This window comes from Macaca fascicularis, chromosome 5 (genome assembly GCF_037993035.2).
Source record: "Macaca fascicularis isolate 582-1 chromosome 5, T2T-MFA8v1.1".
NCBI classification, from domain to species: Eukaryota; Metazoa; Chordata; class Mammalia; order Primates; family Cercopithecidae; genus Macaca; species Macaca fascicularis.
Genome location: NC_088379.1, coordinates 108,471,211 through 108,490,207, shown reverse-complemented (window position 1 = coordinate 108,490,207; position 18,997 = coordinate 108,471,211). Strand labels below are relative to the sequence as shown.

At 35.8% G+C, this 18,997-nt stretch overlaps 1 protein-coding gene across 12 annotated transcripts in view; it reads left to right on the top strand.

Annotated features, from left to right (window-relative positions):
* The window catches only part of UBE2D3 (ubiquitin conjugating enzyme E2 D3), a 32,400-nt gene extending 19,405 nt beyond the window's left edge, over window positions 1-12,995 (top strand). For 6 of the 12 annotated variants that reach the window (XM_015450543.4, XM_015450544.4, XM_015450545.4 and 3 more), the window contains exons 5-9: window positions 6,300-6,377; window positions 7,391-7,496; window positions 9,474-9,567; window positions 9,999-10,048; window positions 11,499-12,995. In XM_015450543.4, coding sequence (XP_015306029.1) covers window positions 6,300-6,377; window positions 7,391-7,496; window positions 9,474-9,567; window positions 9,999-10,047 — 327 coding nt within the window. In that variant the 3' untranslated portion in view covers window position 10,048; window positions 11,499-12,995. The remainder of the gene's footprint in view (window positions 1-6,299; window positions 6,378-7,390; window positions 7,497-9,473; window positions 9,568-9,998; window positions 10,049-11,498) is intronic. The other 6 variants (XM_015450548.3, XM_074040249.1, XM_045393378.2 and 3 more) reach the window with 1 other exon arrangement.
* The last annotated feature ends 6,002 nt before the right edge of the window (window positions 12,996-18,997 follow it).

Sequence of the window (18,997 nt, the reverse complement as noted above, 5' to 3'; positions counted from 1 at the left end):
TTTTGGTGGTTTTATAAGTAACATAAAGAGCAATAATGTACTAGATGAGACAGTGGTCAGTAATATTTATAATTCTAAAGGAATAAATGCTCTTAGAGTTAGTAGATGGGTTGAATCAACATTATTTAGTAATTCTGATTCTAACTTTAGTCATTTTTCTGTCTCAAATGTGAGTACATACTGTGTGCCAGGTAATAAGGATACAAATGAACATAACAGACATCCCTGTCAATCTTATAGGGAACTTACACTGTACTAGAGGAGACAGATACCTAAACAAGTGCCAAAGTGTGATAAGATGGAAAATAAGTGACTGGTGAATGAAGTGCTGAGTAGGAGAAATTAATGGGAAATCATAGCAGGGAGGATTAATTTAGAGTAATTGAAATGTTAGTGCCCTAAAGGGAGAGAAACTAAATCAAAGTAAGACATGGCAGGGGTACAAATACTAAGTTTAATACTTAAATGTCCTGGATCGTTTTAATAAACTACAAAGCTGGGATTTTACGTTTCGTTATTAGAGGACGACTTTTACTGTTATAAATATTATTTTGTTTTAAAAGTACTTTTATCTAATTTGGTAGCAAAATTGTGTAATTTTAATACACGCAGTTAAATGTCGACTTACCCAGTTTGGCCCACACAGTGTTTTTGAAAGTTGGCAGTCTTCAAATAAAAGCCTTCTGAGTAGGCCCACATTCCATAAGCAGTAATGACTTGGGATGGAATGACAGCTGCCTCCCTTTTTTAGATGGGATATGTGTTTACCACAATGCCTACTAGGTCAATTCCATGTTATCTACCTAGTGTTTTGTAAAACAGTTGCTTTTGCAACCTCTAGAATTTTCCCATTTTGGATTACCAATTTTCAAAGAATTCAATAAAATGCCTTAAAATAAAGCTCATCTTTGATTCAGGGGGTAGTTGATAGTTTGATTGTAAAAACTGTCAATACTTAGCACAGAAGCGTTGGTAATTAAGACTTGTAATTGGATGGTGTGCAGAATAAACCAACTCCTTAAAACTAGTTGGTTTTTCTACTTGACAGTTTAGACTTTGTTGTTTTGAACAACACACTAGTTTTTCCCAAAAGGCAAGGAGCATACCTATAGACAATCAAAAGGAAACATGAAAAATGAGTGTATGGTAGTAATTTTTTTAGAGAATGATGTTGCTTATTCTGACAGATTTTTTTTTAGCAGTTTAATTTGCTTTTATTTTCAGAAAACATTTACCTTTTTTCATTTTTTAAATATATCAGATGATGGCTGTTCCTTGCTGAATTCTTTTAATATAATGACTAGCAGCTTTCTGCTTTTACAAACAGAAGCATGTGATTTTCAGAACTATTTAAATATTAACGTGATCAACCGCAACTACTGGGTTTTACTTTGGTAGCAGTACTCGCTGAAATACGTTTTCAGTTAAAAAGGTTAGTTCTCACTGTTGGCTGGGTAATTTCAAGAAGGAGTCAAAGGTTATAAAAATCCACCCAAAGTATGGGTATTGTCTTGTACATAAGTAAGCACATAATTTAGATGCCAGCTTTAAATAGTTAACTATATGCTTACGGTGGAATGCACCAATGAAACAACTCATTTTGTTCTTTTGGCTTCTGAATACTTCTTTGTGACAAAGCATCACTGTATAAGATAAATAGTAGCTTATTTTGTGAGTGTGGTTACTCTGTGTAGCAAGCAATTGAGACCCAAAGCAACCCGTAAATTACAGATTTAGTGGGAGAACTAGACAGTTAACAACGTCACTTTTGCTTTGGACTACTACTTAGGTCCCTTAAAGTGGTGCCAGTGCCACAGAACTGAAGATTCCTGACTTTCTAGTGAATATACCATCTAATTTTAAGTTTCAATAGAGTAACTTTGGTTTTAGTGAATTGTTGGGAAATCCTTTAGATCTTTTAGTTATATAGCAAAATTGCTTGGTTTTAATAATCAAATGTACTGGCTTATTCTTTCTGAAGGTAAACTACTTCGGAAGCACAACTATTGACTAAAAACTAAACCTTTGAAAGAAATGACAACATTGCTAGTTTTTTGTGTGTATGGTTTTTTTTGGGGTGGGAGCCGGGGGTACTATGTTACGGTTAGTTTCCAACAAGAATTGATGCAGTTAGACATTACTATGTTATGGTTAGTTTCCAACAAGAATTGATGCAATTAGAAGACATTGACTTCTTTACCTATTGCCTCTGATATTTACTTGCTTAATTTTTTTTTTATTGGAAATGCAGTTGGCAGAAAAAGATAGATTTAGAGAACAATAACTTCCACCTAATCTATGACAGAGATGTAGAAGAGAGTACCTGCAAAAAATGTGAAAGTAGCTGAAAAATGTAACCTTTGGCAGCCTTAGCATAATCAACCAGAAAAACTATCTGAATTAAAATAATTGGCCTATAGATACTATTTTATTTGGTCCATAAGGGTTATTTTTTCAACTTTCATTTCAAGTGTATTATGTCATTTCCCACATAGGTTACTGATACCTGAAGACTTTTTCCATCTTTACCTTACTCATTCAGGAGCTTTGTAGTCTAATAAAAGAGAAATATAAGTAAATGTTAGATGTATGGGTGGGTAATGGTAACTATGTGCTTAAAGAGGTATAAAAGAAGGGTAGGGAGCAGATAAGACAAAGGAAGGGCTATATTATAAGGAAGAATATTCCAAGTAGGGGAGAGGAAAAGATGTGTTATCCCTGTAATATTTTATGTGTAGTAGAGAGCATGTTCTATAGAAGAAACAAGATGAAACTAGATTGATGGGCACCCAGATCATAAAGCACCGTATGTACTTAGGAGTTGGAGTTATATCTTAAAAACTATGGTAGATTTCTAGCAGGGGAGAAACATTTTTAAAAGACCACTTTATCATTAGGATGGAGGGATAATCATTAGTAAGCTATTGCCATAATCTAGGCTGAAGATGACATCGTGAACTAAGATAGTAGTGACAGTGGCATAAAGGAGAGGCAAGGTCAAGAAATTTTAAAGATCTTATTTGATAACTATCTTGACTCTGATGAGATGAGAGAGGAAGAAGTCGATGATGAGATCCTGGTTTGTGGCTTTCAGTTATGGCTTGCTATTAATAAACAGGAAAAAAGGAATTGAGGAGACAAGGAGTTTGTTTTGGACACATGAGATGAGATATCCAAGTAGAAATACTAGTAGGCATTTGAATATATGCCCTGGAGTGAATAACTGCACCAGAGATGTATTTTGCAACTCAAATTGTTATGGGTCAGCAGTTAAGAGTGGAAAATCAACCTATAAGAATACCAACATTTTTAGCTGGGTGTAGTGGTGCATGCCTGTAATCCCAGCTTCTTTGGAGGCTGAGGCCTGTGAATTTACTTGAACCTGGGAGGTGGAGGTTGCAGTGAACCAAGATCACGCCACTGCACTCCAGCCTGGGCGACAGCACCACTTTAGAAAAAAAAAGAAAAAAAAAAAAAGAATACCAACATTTTATTGCCACGGAAGAGCTGAGGCACTGTGAGGAAGCAACTTTGCCCTGATGAGAGCAAAACAGGTAGAAGGTTTCTGAAGAAATCTAATATAAATTCTGGACTTGTAAGATTTTAGTCGATTTGCTGATCACAGTGTTCCTTATTCTTCGGGGTTTTGTTTCTTTTGGTGTAGTTTGCTGCTGATCCATAATAGAATTTAAATATCATAGGGTCTCATTTTTTTATATGGCCTAGTTTCATTATCTCTGAACCTTGTAGTTCTTCCTCTTTGGTATGGCAGAACTTTAGTGTTAAATTGTAACATTGAAATATTTTGCCTTCTTTATAAAGTTCTTTCTTTGAACAAACAAAATGAAATTTGGCTTTGCCTAAATCCCATCAGCAGATTGCCTTTATTTCAGAAGCATCGTAGACAGCATTTGATTTTATGAAAATTGAAATGAAAGCTTACAAAGAACTTCTGGAATTGGGTTATTAAAACTTCAGTGTTTGGGGCCAGGGGTGGTGGCTCACAACTGTAATCCCAAAACTTTGGGAGGCCAAGGTGGGTGGATCACTGGAGCTCAGCAGTTTGAGACCATCCTCAACTAAAAAGACAAAAAAAATTCCATCTCTACTAAAAAGACAAAAACAATTAGCTGACTGTGCTGGCTCACTCCTGTAGTTCCAGCTACTCAGGAGGCTGAGGTGGGAGAATCACCTGATCCCAGGAGGCAGAGGATTGCAGTGAGCCAAGATTGTGCCACTGCACTCCAGCCTGGGCGACAGAGCAAGACCCTGTCTCAAAAAAAAAAAAAAAAAACTTTGAGATTCCCTTAAGTTGTTAATTTTACACAGAAAAAAACTGTCTTGTATAGTATCAGATCAGGTGAAACTATATGCTATTTGAAGCATCTATTCAAAGTTAATAAACTGTATTTAACAAAGATACGTTAATCTAATAAACTCAGGTCACATTCTAAGTGACTGGAGTGGTTTTCTAGTTCCATATTTTACAGAAAATATGAAAAGGGGCTGGGCACGGTGGCTTATACCTGTAATCCCAGCACTTTGGGAGGCTGAGGCAGGCAGATCACCTGGGGTCAGGGGTTAGAGTTCAGCCAACATGGTGAAACCGCATCTCTACTAAAAATAAAAAATTAGCTGGGCATGTTGGTGCACCTGTAATCCAAGCTACCGAGGTGGCTGAGGCAGAAGAGTCTCTTGAACCTGGGAGGCGGAGCTTGCAGTGAGCTGAGGTTGTGCCATTTTACTCAAGCTTGGGCAACACAAACACAGCAAGACAATAATCTGTGTCTTGTTTGTCCCCCGTCCCGTTCCCATTCCCCCCCGCCACCCCCACCAAGAAAAAGAAGGGAAAACTTGGGAGTTGGAGGAGGACTCAATTTAAATAGAAGCTCTGGCTGGGCATGGTGGCTCATGCCTATAATCGCCACATTTTGGGAGGCCGAGACAGGTGGATCACAAGATCAGGAGGCCACAAGACCAGCCTGGTCAACACGGTGAAACCCAGTCTCTACTAAAAAGACAAAAATTAGCTGGGTGTGGTGATGCATGCCTGTAATCCCAGCTACTAGGGAGACTAAGGTAGGAGAGTTGCTTGAACCCAGGAGGCAGAGGTTTCAGTGAGCCGAGATTGCGCCACTGTACTTAAACCTGGGCGACAGAGTGAGACTCCGTCTCAGACAAACAAACAAAAGCTCTTCCATTTACTAGTTGTGTATTTCTTTGAACCTGATTCTTCATTAATTAATTGACCTTTCTTCTTTGAGCTCCACATGTCCCTTGTTCATATTTCATGATACCTATAATATTTCATTGCAGTTACTTTACATGTCTATCAGAGTTTAAGCTCATAAAGATTAAAAAAATGCTCTTTGGATCCCTTACACATATACAGTGTATAGCAAGGGGTTAGATTAATTGAATTAATGTTTAATTATTTTACAGAAGGGTAGGAATTAGATGAGCTGTGTTAGTGTCAGGCCTGTTTTTTATGTGCTTGACATCCAGGATGGGCATAGTGAAAGGCTCATATAGCTGTACATACAAAGCCTTTCTAATAGAGGGGAGTGAGTGTTGGTAAAAACCCAGTTCATGTAAGTTTTAAAACATGTCTTTGGATTGGTTCTTTGCATACTCAGAGGCAGTTAGGCATTCCACATTTTAGCTTCAAATTCCCAAGTAGGTCAGTATCTGGTCATTAAGTGGTCTTCAAAAGAATTGTGTTTGAATCTTGGTTCTATCATTTACCATTTGTACACTAGACTAAGTTCTTTAAGCCTCATTTTTCTCATGCATAAAATAGGGACAATGTATTTTCTGGTATTGATGAAAAATGAGAAGCTTAGGCTTTTCTCTGTTCTCCTCTTGAAGGTGGTGTGTGTTAGTTACCTGGGATAGCTTACATTTGGTTTGCCAGTGGGCAGAATGGACTGTTGTAAAGCCATTTGTACACATTTGACTATTGGAAGAAATAATCTACACATGTAAAATTTTATTTACAGATTATTCTGAAAGGTGATGATGCAGGCTTTATTGCTATGTGTACTTTTTCCTCTGAGAATTGAGATCTAGAATACTTGTGTTTCTTGATAACTTTTTAAAAAATCATTTTGGTGACCTGTGTAAGTTTTAAGTGTTTTTTTTTTTTTTCTATTACTATAGACTGAATTTTCATGGACTGTTTATTACAGTGTAAATAAGTGATTTTGGTTCATTATTAGAGAAATGCTTGGAAACAAACGTTACAGAATATTTAGCAATAATATTTTAAATTTCAGTTAAGCATACTTTTCTTTTTACAGAATGACAGCCCATATCAAGGCGGTGTATTCTTTTTGACAATTCATTTTCCTACAGACTACCCCTTCAAACCACCTAAGGCAAGTATTTTCCCTCACAATCTGTTAGTATAGATTTATGGTTTATTTCAAAGGAATAGAGCATTCTTGGACGATAGGGTTCTGCCTAGGCTGAATATATATGTTGAATTGAGGCACTGAGGTATAGATGCTGACTCTTAAACTTTGGTTTAAAGAGCTAGACCTCAGTTTGAACTTTGTAAATAGGGATAAGGTTTGCCTTTTCCTTAATGTTGCAAGATTCAGACCATGTGGAAGCTCCCCCCTCATCTGTATTATTGTTACACAGATTCTGATTTTGGGCTTTTGTCGTCTTGTAGGCATCAAATGTCCAACTTCAATTTATATTTGCATGTATTGTTACAACATATGCTTATTATGCTTATAGTTTTGTATACGTAAGTATAAATTTATGAAAACTTGGAGTTGCTTAGTGCACTGAGTTGATTGGTTTATAAGTATTAAAAGCATATTATCCTTGACTTTCAGTCATTAACATAAATTCAACCTGTATGAGTAATTAGAGAAGGTAATATACAAAGGTCATAAACATGTCACTATAACAGTCTTTAGTAACGTTACAGGTGCAATTTGTGATGGTTTCCATTTTTGTGATTCAAGTTTCTGTTTTATGTACGGTGGAAATGAAGACTCATGCGTACCTGTGTAACTTAATGAAACTTTAAATGAAATGGTCTACAAATTTTGGTTACATCCAAAAGTTAGGGCTGTTTTAAATGAATGTGTTAAATACATTTAAATTGCCCTTTGATTCATGACGTGGTAGGGCCAAAGTAGCCTTTAGAACTTTACATCACATGAGTAATGAAATTTTTATCCAAAAGTTCAGGTTTCTATTTTAAAGAGAGGAGGCAGGGGGGTTATGGTCAGATTGTAAAAACCAGTTTCTATGATATTTAGAACTTGTATGCTAATGGATGACATTTTTAACATTGTGACTTGATTATTTTAAGTTTTGCTTTAAAAGATGTTTGTTTTTATTTGAATAAAATACTTAAAAGTTTTTGTTTTAGGTTGCATTTACAACAAGAATTTATCATCCAAATATTAACAGTAATGGCAGCATTTGTCTCGATATTCTAAGATCACAGTGGTCGCCTGCTTTAACAATTTCTAAAGGTAAAAATACTTCTAGTGAAATAGTCTTAAATTGTTCTCATTTTCTAATAAAATTTCATTCTTAGATCTACTTATCTGAGTATTTTTATTATGCCAGCTTTTTGGTAAGAGATGGGGAAGCAATAAAGTTATTTTTATCATTTTTGTTCTTCTAGGTGGTGGTGATTAAAGATACTTTGTAAGAAGTTGTTAAAATTCGAATTGGGGTGGGTAGGCATTATTTGCCTAATGAGTTACCTTCATCTCATCTTATAATAGCAAAATTTGTTTTAATTGACTTCTGTATTTTTCAATCCCAAACCACTTGGACGTCTCACACTAACTTGTTGCCTTTTTACCAAGAATGGTATAATATACCTAAACTTAATAGAGCTTTTGAATCCTGAGGTTTCCACTCTAGGAAAAATCTGATTTTGCTTTCCTGGGTTAATTTTTACACAAATCTTTAGTAATGTGTTATGTAACCATGATAGGTTGTTTCTACCTAATGACAGTCTAAAGTTGTATAATCTTAGATCTGTAGCTCAATTCTGGTCTCCTACTTTTAATAGGCATCCGTTATATGTAACAGGCTGTCCAGTCTTTGCATGAATATCCTAGGTGGAGTTGTAATAATTAATAGTATTTCACCATTAATTGTTTTATGATTTTATGAGTTCAGTAAGTACAAAACAGCTTTTTCAAAAGGCAAAGCATTGTATAAAAGTTTAATCTGCTTATATACTGCACTTGAATCTCATGGAGGGACTACTCTGTAGCAGCAGCATTTCCCAAACTTTATTGAGTAGAATCATTTAAGGGAGAAAAAGAAACAACTTGGGCAAATGCTGCCATAATTCAAGTGTTCTTAAAATTTTAAACCTGTTTTTCACCCTCTTGGATGCTTTCCAGTTTCTTTTCAAACCATGTTCCGTACCTGAATATCAGCTTCCAAGTTTTTCTACTGCTGGGAATGTACTGTAACACTGAAAACTGTTTCTGTAAAGGCAGATTGAATTGGTATTGTTTTGTCATTAAAACAACTTGCTTTTTTGGCAGCCATACTTTGCTAACTTATTAAACTAGCAGTTATTCACAACTGAAGCTACCTTTTTTCTGTGAGTTATTATATAGCCAGGTCTCCTATGTTAGATAATTTTATATTTGTTCTGCTGTATCTGGGTTTGAAATTAAATTTGCTATAGTCAGTAAATATTTATGTGACAGTGTTGTCTTTTTTATACTATTGCTTTTTTAAAAAAAAATCGGTCAGAACCATTTCAAGCGTTTATATCTTAACATTTTATAACAGCACCATATATGGTGACTGGCACTAACAGGCACTCAAAGTGAATGCAGTCTATATTTCTTAATGCTTGACATCTTATACATCAGTATGTTGAACTGGTTAAGGTAAGAACTAGAGCTGGTGACTCACTTAGTACTAAAGAGATTTTGGCATTGTTGTATTTAACTAGTACTCTTGGGAATATAGTTTCTTGCTTACAAGTTCAAGGAGACAAAACATTTAGTGGAGTACTTGAAGGTTTTTCTCAGAAATTCCCAAGACAATGGCAAAGAATGGATTTTTCGTCATTCCTAACAGCTGTGAATGTGGCATGAGTGTTACCTGCATATTCTTGCTAAAGTCCCCCCACACCCACCCACACAGAGTACCAACAAACCCCTAAGTTCTAATATCATTTATGCCTATTTAAAATATATATATATATAAATATGGCATCAGTTGCCTATCTTAAACTATTTTTATGGCTAGTCAGCAGTGAATCTGATGCCACAAAACCTTGTTTTTAGCACTTCTTGCTTACCAGGAGCTTGTCGTCTATGAAACAAAATCTTTGTAAAACTATGTCTCATTGAGATAGAGATACAAACTAATAAGTCTTTTGAGGATTGAGGTTTGTAATACACCGTTTAGAAAGATTTATTTATCCAAACTCCTGAAACTGGGTAACAGACATTTTTGTTTTCTTGCAGTTCTTTTATCCATTTGTTCACTGCTATGTGATCCAAACCCAGATGACCCCCTAGTGCCAGAGATTGCACGGATCTATAAAACAGACAGAGATAAGTAAGTATGTTTAAAAGTTATTATAAAAGTGGTTTTACTTAATGAGTTAGGCTTATACTTTGCTTGTGACAATGGCAAGAAGACTTGATATTTAGTAAGATAACAGTTAAAATATGCAGAAAGTTATTAAAATGTGGTTTTTGAAAAAAACTAGGCTTTAGTTTACGTGACAGTGAATGCTCCCCTCTAAAGTGTTTTTTTTTTTTTTTTTTTTTTTTTTTTCCTAGCGTGTTACAGTATCACTTTATTTCTCAAATTTTGGGAAAGAAAGCAAATTTTTCTTTACCCTAAGCATGTTTTTCCAAAAAATGTTAGTACTGTTGTAAAAATTTGGTCTAAATTTCTCAAATATTTGAATAATACTTATGTTCAACTTAACCATTATAACTTTCATATGTTATAATTAATGCTAAGTGTACTTGTTCAATTAGGTACAATAGGTTAGCAAGAGAGTGGACAGAGAAATACGCTATGTTGTAGGGTAAGAGGATCTGCACTCTTATGGTGCGCTTATTCATGGTACTGCCAGCACTTGAGTGCTGCATGCATTAAGGCACTGTATTAACTAACAAAAGGTAACAGATGTGGTAGTCTTCTGAAAACTGTACATTTAACTGCTTGATCTCTGTTTAACGTGAAAGTAAATATCTGGTAGTCGTTATTGCTTGAAAGTATTGCATGGCAAAGCAGTTATATAGCACTAGTAAGAAATGGGAATTTATGTAGTATCTTTTTCTTTCAAACTACCATGGTGTTTAAATTCTAGCTTAAGACTTTGTACCAATCCTATACAGAATGTGGTGGTTTAGTTCAAATTTTGCCAGGAGATAGTATATAAGGGAAAAACACTTTTAAGCCTAAGCATCTAAACTAAGTGTTCATTACTGACAAGCATGCATTAGCGTCAACTGTACTTTGTGGCTCCCTGTATGCTAAATAAAGCCTTTGTTTTAAACTGCTGGCTTTTTGAGAGAGTATCCTTAGGAGATGACAATGAATTGGTAGATAACTTTTTTAAAAGTTTAGGAAAGTTTTTGGACCATTTTGGTTCTTGGTTTGAAATAAAGCTAGCTAATATTTAAACTATAAATATAAAAATTTTCCTGTGCATATATATATATATATATATTCATTTCTTAAGGTTATCACTATTTTTTGTTGGGGTAAGTAGTCTGTGGCATGAATATAATCCAGTGGGAAGCTGATAGTATTTATCAATGTTAGTAGTCTTCCTGAGTAATAACCTTGCTTGTGTGTGAATTACCTGTTGATCTTTTTAAACAAAGATGCCCTTGTTGTACTCAACAGGTCTCGGTGGTGCTTATTAGCCTCAGTTACCACACTTATTAAAAGTAACACATGATTCTGATGAGCACAACCACTCACACACCCATTTTGGAAATTACTGCCCTTTGTCATTCTGCCCAGTGTCATCTTCCCCTTCTGCCTCTACCTAAGTCCCAAAGCCATTTATTCTTACAATATCCAGGAGAAAGTAATTTCTCAAACTCCAGGATTCAAATAAAATTGTTTTACTAAAAGCCTGGTTCTGGCTTTGGTGGAAATTTCTGTGGATAGATACAATGTGTATACTATTTTAACATTTGTCCATAATGAACTGTAAAAATTTTTTCATGAGCTCGGTAGTAGAGAGAAAGGGTCTTTTGATTTTTGTCAGCCTCCCAATTTTCAGTGCTGCTTTCTTAGTTGTATTAAAATACTGCTTTCAGAGCATCAGGCTCTCATTTCCCACATTGCTTTGAGTACCAATGCTATTTCTCCCTTGTTGGCTTTTATTCTAATCATAGTCATTAGAGATGACTTCATGATGGGTCTGAAGATGATAAAATGGAAATCTTTCCTTTCCGTTTAAAGTATTAGGAATTCTTTCACTTTATTTTAACTTTTAAAAATAACATCTTTATTTACAGGTACAACAGAATATCTCGGGAATGGACTCAGAAGTATGCCATGTGATGCTACCTTAAAGTCAGAATAACCTGCATTATAGCTGGAATAAACTTTAAATTACTGTTCCTTTTTTGATTTTCTTATCCGGCTGCTCCCCTGTCAGACCTCATCTTTTTTAATTTTATTTTTTGTTTACCTCCCTCCATTCATTCACATGCTCATCTGAGAAGACTTAAGTTCTTCCAGCTTTGGACAATAACTGCTTTTAGAAACTGTAAAGTAGTTACAAGAGAACAGTTGCCCAAGACTCAGAATTAAAAAAAAAAAAAATGGAGCATGTGTATTATGTGGCCAATGTCTTCACTCTAACTTGGTTATGAGACTAAAACCATTCCTCACTGCTCTAACATGCTGAAGAAATCATCTGAGGGGGAGGGAGATGGATGCTCAGTTGTCACATCAAAGGATACAGCATTATTCTAGCAGCATCCATTCTTGTTTAAGCCTTCCACTGTTAGAGATTTGAGGTTACATGATATACTTTATGCTCATAACTGATGTGGCTGGAGAATTGGTATTGAATTTATAGCATCAGCAGAACAGAAAATGTGATGTATTTTATGCATGTCAATAAAGGAATGACCTGTTCTTGTTCTACAGAGAATGGAAATTGGAAGTCAAACACCCTTTGTATTCCAAAATAGGGTCTCAAACATTTTGTAATTTTCATTTAAATTGTTAGGAGGCTTGGAGCTATTAGTTAATCTATCTTCCAATACACTGTTTAATATAGCACTGAATAAATGATGCAAGTTGTCAATGGATGAGTGATCAACTAATAGCTCTGCTAGTAATTGATTTATTTTTCTTCAATAAAGTTGCATAAACCAATGAGTTAGCTGCCTGGATTAATCAGTATGGGAAACAATCTTTTGTAAATGCAAAGCTGTTTTTTGTATATACTGTTGGGATTTGCTTCATTGTTTGACATCAAATGATGATGTAAAGTTCGAAAGAGTGGATATTTTGCCATGTTCAGTTAAAGTGCACAGTCTGTTACAGGTTGACACATTGCTTGACCTGATTTATGCAGAATTAATAAGCTATTTGGATAGTGTAGCTTTAATGTGCTGCACATGATACTGGCAGCCCTAGAGTTCATAGATGGACTTCTGGGACCCAGCAGTTTTGAAATGTGTTTATGGAGTTTAAGAAATTTATTTTCCAGGTGCAGCCCCTGTCTAACTGAAATTTCTCTTCACCTTGTACACTTGACAGCTGAAAAAAAAAAAAACATAACATGGGAGTAATAATGGGTCAAAATTTGCAAAATAAAGTACTGTTTTGGTGTGGGAGTTGTCATGAGGCTGTGTTGAAGTGACTTATCTATGTGGGATATTGAGTATCCATTGAAATGGATTTGTTCAGCCATTTACATTAATGAGCATTTAAATGCAACAGATATCATTTCAGGTGACTTAACATGAATGAATAAAAGTCAATGCTATTGGATTGTTTTTTGTTTGACAAGTGCTATCTGTGCCACTAATTTAACTTCTGTAGTAACAAGGGCATTACCATTCTTCACCTTTCCTAATTCTGATCCCATAGTTTTACATGTTTCCTGGTTATTTTGATTTTGTCCACTGCTTTATTTCTTAAAGTTCTAGCACATCTGTGACTCCTCCACTTCCACATTTTTGCACTGCTTACACTTATGTGCAATCTTATTCCTTGTCTGCACACAGATGTGGAAAGCTAGAAATAAATGTTAAAACTTACTTTTTATAAACATTTTAATATGTAGTTTGGACATGATTTATTGACTTGAGGTTCTTCTCTAAACTGGAAGTGAAATGCATGCCTTCTGAAGATGTTCTGGCTTTGTTAATTCTGTAATCATTTCATTGGGAAAAAAACCAGCTACGCAGTTTTTCCAATGAGTGAATTTTTTCATTTTGTCTTTTGCTTAAAATGGCTCCTTCAGGGTAGATGTCATACTGCATAACTTTTTTGGATTCAAATTATGAATGAGAAATATTAGTTACATTCTGCTCCGCAAGGTAAGAAAAACTGCTCTTTGGCTCTGTTTTCAAAATTACTTCTGAGATGCATATACTCTCAAAATAACAGCTTTAGTAGGCATATCACTTCTTGAAAGCCAAACATGAGTGTAAAACACTTTTATGGAACACAGTGGATCCCTAATTGGCTTTCAAATTGACCTTTATAGCCTTAGACAACCCTTAGGTATTTACAGAGATGACTTCTTTGATTGTCGTAACAATTAGTGGATGTGTCCAGTTCTCTCTATCTTTGACTTGATGCTTTATACATCATTTCATTTGTTGCTTCTAAGGGAATAAGCCATAGAGGCTTCTCCAGGTTTAAAAGAACAGTAAAGTACCTGGAAAACCAACATTTTTGAATGTATGGATACTGGACATGAAATCATGTACAATGAAATCTTCAAAAGAATCTAAGAATTTGCCCTTTCCCCCACTCCACCCAATAATTTGACATTACTAGTGCCATGTATAGGACCCAACTGAGTATTAGAATCATTTTTGACTGTGTATTTCCTAGATCTTTTAATGCGTAAACTCTTAAGAATTAAGGTCCAGTTGGCCTGTTAATGGTAAATTTACATTTTAAGTGACAATTTGTTTTTCCTGGGCGAGTTTGCAATGTGATAATCAGATTTTTTAAAGCTGATTAATTTGCTTTCTTGTGTGGGTGTACTCACATTTTAAAGTATGAACCACAGTTAACTAGTGGTCTCAGGGGTAGTGAAACACTCACTTTTTTTTGTTTTTTTATTTTTGGTTTTTTTTTTGGTATTTTTTTTGAAATGGCTTAGTTGAAGTATACTTAAAGGGACTGATCATGCTGTGTTAGTGATTTGGGTGGGGAGGGGGGGTAACTCAAATTAGCCATGTTTTGTGTTGGCATAACAAAACTGTTAATGATTGTTGATTACACTTTTAAGTGAATTTGTCTTTTATGAGGAACCCAGTGCAAGTCACTAAATATTGTCTAATAGTGACATGTGCATAAGACTTGTAATAGCTAAAGTTAATTGAGCTTAAAGGAATTGTTACCATTAAAGTCTGTGTTTAAAGACACTTTGGTCTTACTCGGTAATTCCAGCTAACATGAAATCCACACTTGAGCTTAATGTTGCGTGTGAGCTCGATTTTGAATTTTATACAGTTTATGAAGAAATTAAGGTGGTGATTCTCAAAATGTCTCTTGAGATAACAATCTCAGCATCATTTGGGAAATTCTTTGTAATGTAAGTTATCAGGCCCCACCCCAGTCCTGAATCAAACTGTGGCGGGGAGCCCAGTCACCTATGTTAAAACACCCTCCAGGTGATTCTGATGAATGGTGAAGATTGAGAACCATTTTCAGAAGTCTGTTCATAGCATTCCCTTGTAACAGACTACAACCAGTAATCCTTTGACTCTACAGCTATTTTTTATAGCTGTTTTTGGCTATAGAGAATGTGTTTAAGTATTACATTTCTGATAACTGATAATTTCCTAGTACTTTGAATTGTAATACAGTACATTGATTTCCACATTTACACTTGGAATATTAAAATACATTAACATCTTACAATTGGCTAATTTGAATAACCATACAGGCATAGAATTCAGCCAATCAAGTATTTAAAAGTAATCAGGTGCAAAGATTTACCTAAGTATTGTGTTAGCTAGCTGAACAAATCTGAACCCAGATCCCATTCTGTGGCCTGACACTAAGCAATTTTTCCAAGTGGAAATGATGCCATGTTAAGGGTGTTTGCAGTGTTTGACAAATATTAAATGTTCCCGAAGGTGGCTATTAAGATTTCTCGTGCTGTCCCATTGTAATGGAAAAATAAAAGGTATTTGGAAGTGGCTTCAAAACATGACAGTGCCCCCTCCAAGAAAAAAAAAACTGGAGGAACCATCTTAACAAAAAGACTTAAATATATTGAAGTTGGCTGAATGTCTTAAGTCCCTAGAAATTATTACTCTGTTGCATTATTTCGTGCTACCTTATAACTACTTGCTCATTTCTGGCCTCAGGTTTGAAAAATTTTATATGATTCAGGTATACAAGATGTTTCTGACAATTGTTCTTTTACTTGGGATGCTTCAGTTAAAATCCCACTGTCAATATCTAGCTCTTCCCAAACTGTATGCTATTTATAAATGAGATTTTTTAAGAGCCCTCTTTTCTGTATTGTAAAAAATGTTTTTATGAAATTTACATTTTTGCGTACTACTGTCTGATCCTCTGTGGAACTTGATTTCTCATTTACCATATCAAGTTTGTAGTCAAGGCTGAACAATGAACTTTCATGCCATACTGGCTTAGGAGCCCAGTTAACCACTGTCATTTACTAACCTTCCAGCTATTTCTCCTGAGCTCCCATATAACTTCTATTCATCCACATGACAGTCTAAAGGGCATCTTTTAAAATGTCTAAAACTAGCCATATGTCTACAAAGACATAAACATACACATATACTATTACCCCATGCTCAGTAAATACCAACATTGAATTGCACTGGCCTAAAACCTAGGCACCAACTTTGACTTCTCATATTCCACCTTCAATCAGACTTAGCAGCAGCCTTTAGAATCTGCCCATTTACCATGCTCACTGTTAGCACCATGATCTAAAGCTGTATCATTTCTTATTTGGATTATTGCAATAGCCTCCTGAGTGATCTCCCGCCTTGCAGCAATCTGTCCCCCACACTCAACCCCTTTAAACCATATCAGATGTCATGGCTTTTCTCCAAACCTAATGGTTTCCCATCTCATTTGGAGTAAAAACACAAAGTATTTAATGTACAAGGTTGTAGATAACTTTCTTGCCCACTCTTGCCTCAGCTTAATCCCCAATTCCTTGCTTCCCTTACCACCATTCCAACTCCCTCAGCTCAGTTACGTGGGCCTGCTGAGACTTGCAAATATGTGTGAAGATGTTTACTCTTCCTCTTACCTTTGCCTAGGATGATCTTACCCCACATACCATACAGCTTCCTTTTCCCTAACTAGGTCTCTTGAAATACCTTATCAGAGTAGTATTTCTTGACCATTCTATATAATAACGCCAACACAGCATCACCTCTATAGAGTACATCATGACATATTCAGTATTATCTATCTTACAGGTAATAATTGCCTCGCCGTCAGGCCCACCCCTTCTATGAGGGCAGATTTTTCTCTCATAAATTACTAGATGACTACTTGGCATATTTTAGGTGGTCAGATATTTAACACACAAATGACTGAGCCAAATGGTAGTCTGTCAAAGGTACACATACTTGCCATTTGTATTCTTGGGGAAAATGTTTAATCTGCTTGCTTCATTTCTAACTCCAAACGAACAAAGAAAACTAATATACTATTAAAAAGTTATTAATCAGACCTTCTTTATTCTCTATTGTAAGTAAAATAATGCAATTCAGATTCTGTCAGCCTGGATGATTACCCTGATCAATCCTGTGAAAAATCAACCAGTTGCTAGGGGAAAACCTTTTTTTTTTCCAGTGTGTCAGTGTTCTATCAAGAAAGGAAGGCGTACTCTCAGACCAGAACCAAACTGAAGCCAAGAACCCAGAGGAAAACAGAACATACCCAGAACCAGCTTGCATTTTGAATGAAGTAACCCAAGTGAACTTTTTTCACTTTTTCTTTTTTTTTCTTCGAGACAGGGTCTTGCCCTGTCACCCAGGCTGGAGTGCAGTGGCACACCCCTCGACCTCCTGGACTCAAGCGATCCTCTCACTTCAGCCTCCTGAGTAGTTGGGGCTACTCACCATGTTACCCAGGCTGGTCTTGAACTCCTGGGCTTAAGCAGTCCATTTGCTGCGGCCTCCCAAAGTGCTGGGGTTACAGGTGTGAACCACCGTGCCCAGCTGACCTTTAATTTTCATGACTCTGGCAAAGCCCAGAATGCACCCAAAAGTGGTGTCAAATAGGAGAAACCCATTGCTAGTACAACTAGGACTCTACCTATCTTGAAAGTTGGTGCTCTGTGGCAGGAGAATATTGCGAGAATTTGTAATAGTTTGGGCTTTGTAAAGATTTGCAGCCTTAGGTGGTTCCAGAAAATTCAAGCAGGGGATTTAATTTTTAGAGTGATTCCAAATTAGAAGAACAGCCAGCTACTGGCAGAAGCAAACACTGTAGGAATTCTGCAGTAGCTCACATTTTAAAACCAGCAAGAAAAAGTACAAGGTAATGTAGCACCATGAGTTGCCAACCAATTTGCAAGAATCAAAACAAAACTTTCTAGTTTTTAAATAGTCAAATTGGAAAGGAAAAAGACAATAAGTGACATCTTGTATATGGAAAATCCTACATAATTCATAAAAACCTCTTAGAGCTAATAGAATTAGGCAAATTTACAGGATACAATATTGGCACACAGAAGTCAGTTGTATTTCTTTAAATATTGTTTGTAAGCAATCCATAAATTAAGAAAACTCCATGTACAATATCAAAAAGAATAGGGGCCCAGCGCGGTGGCTCACACCTATAATCCCAGCACTTTGGGAGGTCGAGGTGTACACATCACTTGAGATCAGCAGTTTGAGACCATCCTTGCCAACTTGGTGAAACCCCATCTCTGCTAAAAATACAAAAAAAAAAAAAGCTGGATGTGGTGACGTGCACTGCGGTTGCAGTGGGTCGAGATAATGCCACTGCACTCCAGCCTGGGTGACGGAGTGAGACAAAAAAAGAAAAAGTAAGAATAAATGTAATCAAGGAAGTGCAAAAACATGTACACTGAGAACTATCAAACTTCTGAAAGAAAAGTCCTGAATAAATGAAAAGACATCCTGTATTCATGGATTTGAAGATTTAATACGCTGAAATGACTGATTCTCACAGCAATCTACACATTCAATGCAACTCCTATCAAAATTCCAATGACTGTTTTACAGAAATGATAGAATTTAAGAATTCATACGGAATTGCAAAGGACTGTAAAGAGCTAAACAATCTAAAAAGAATGAAATTAAGGAACTCATACTTCCTTATTTCAAAAGTTAATACAAAGCTACAGTAATCAAAATAGCATACACAGGAACACATAGACTCATGGAATAGAATTGAGGGTCCAGAAATAAGCCCGTACACTTACGGTCAGTTGATGTTTGGCAAAGATGACAAGACCATTCAATGGGAAAGAATAGTCTTTTTAACAATATGGTGTGGAGACAACCAGGTGTCTACATGCAAAATGATGAATTTGGACCCCTACCTCACATCCTATACAAAAATTAAAATGGATCAAAGTCACAAATGTAAGAGCTAAAACCATAAAACTTAGAAGAAAATGAGTGTATCTTTGTGTTCTTAGATTTGGCAATACTTAGAGATGACACCAAAAGCACAAACAACCAAAGAAAAAAAAGAGAAATTGGACTTCATTAAGATTATAAACTTGTGTGTATCAAAAGACATTATAAAAATGAGGCTGGGCACAGTGACTCAAGCCTGTAATCCC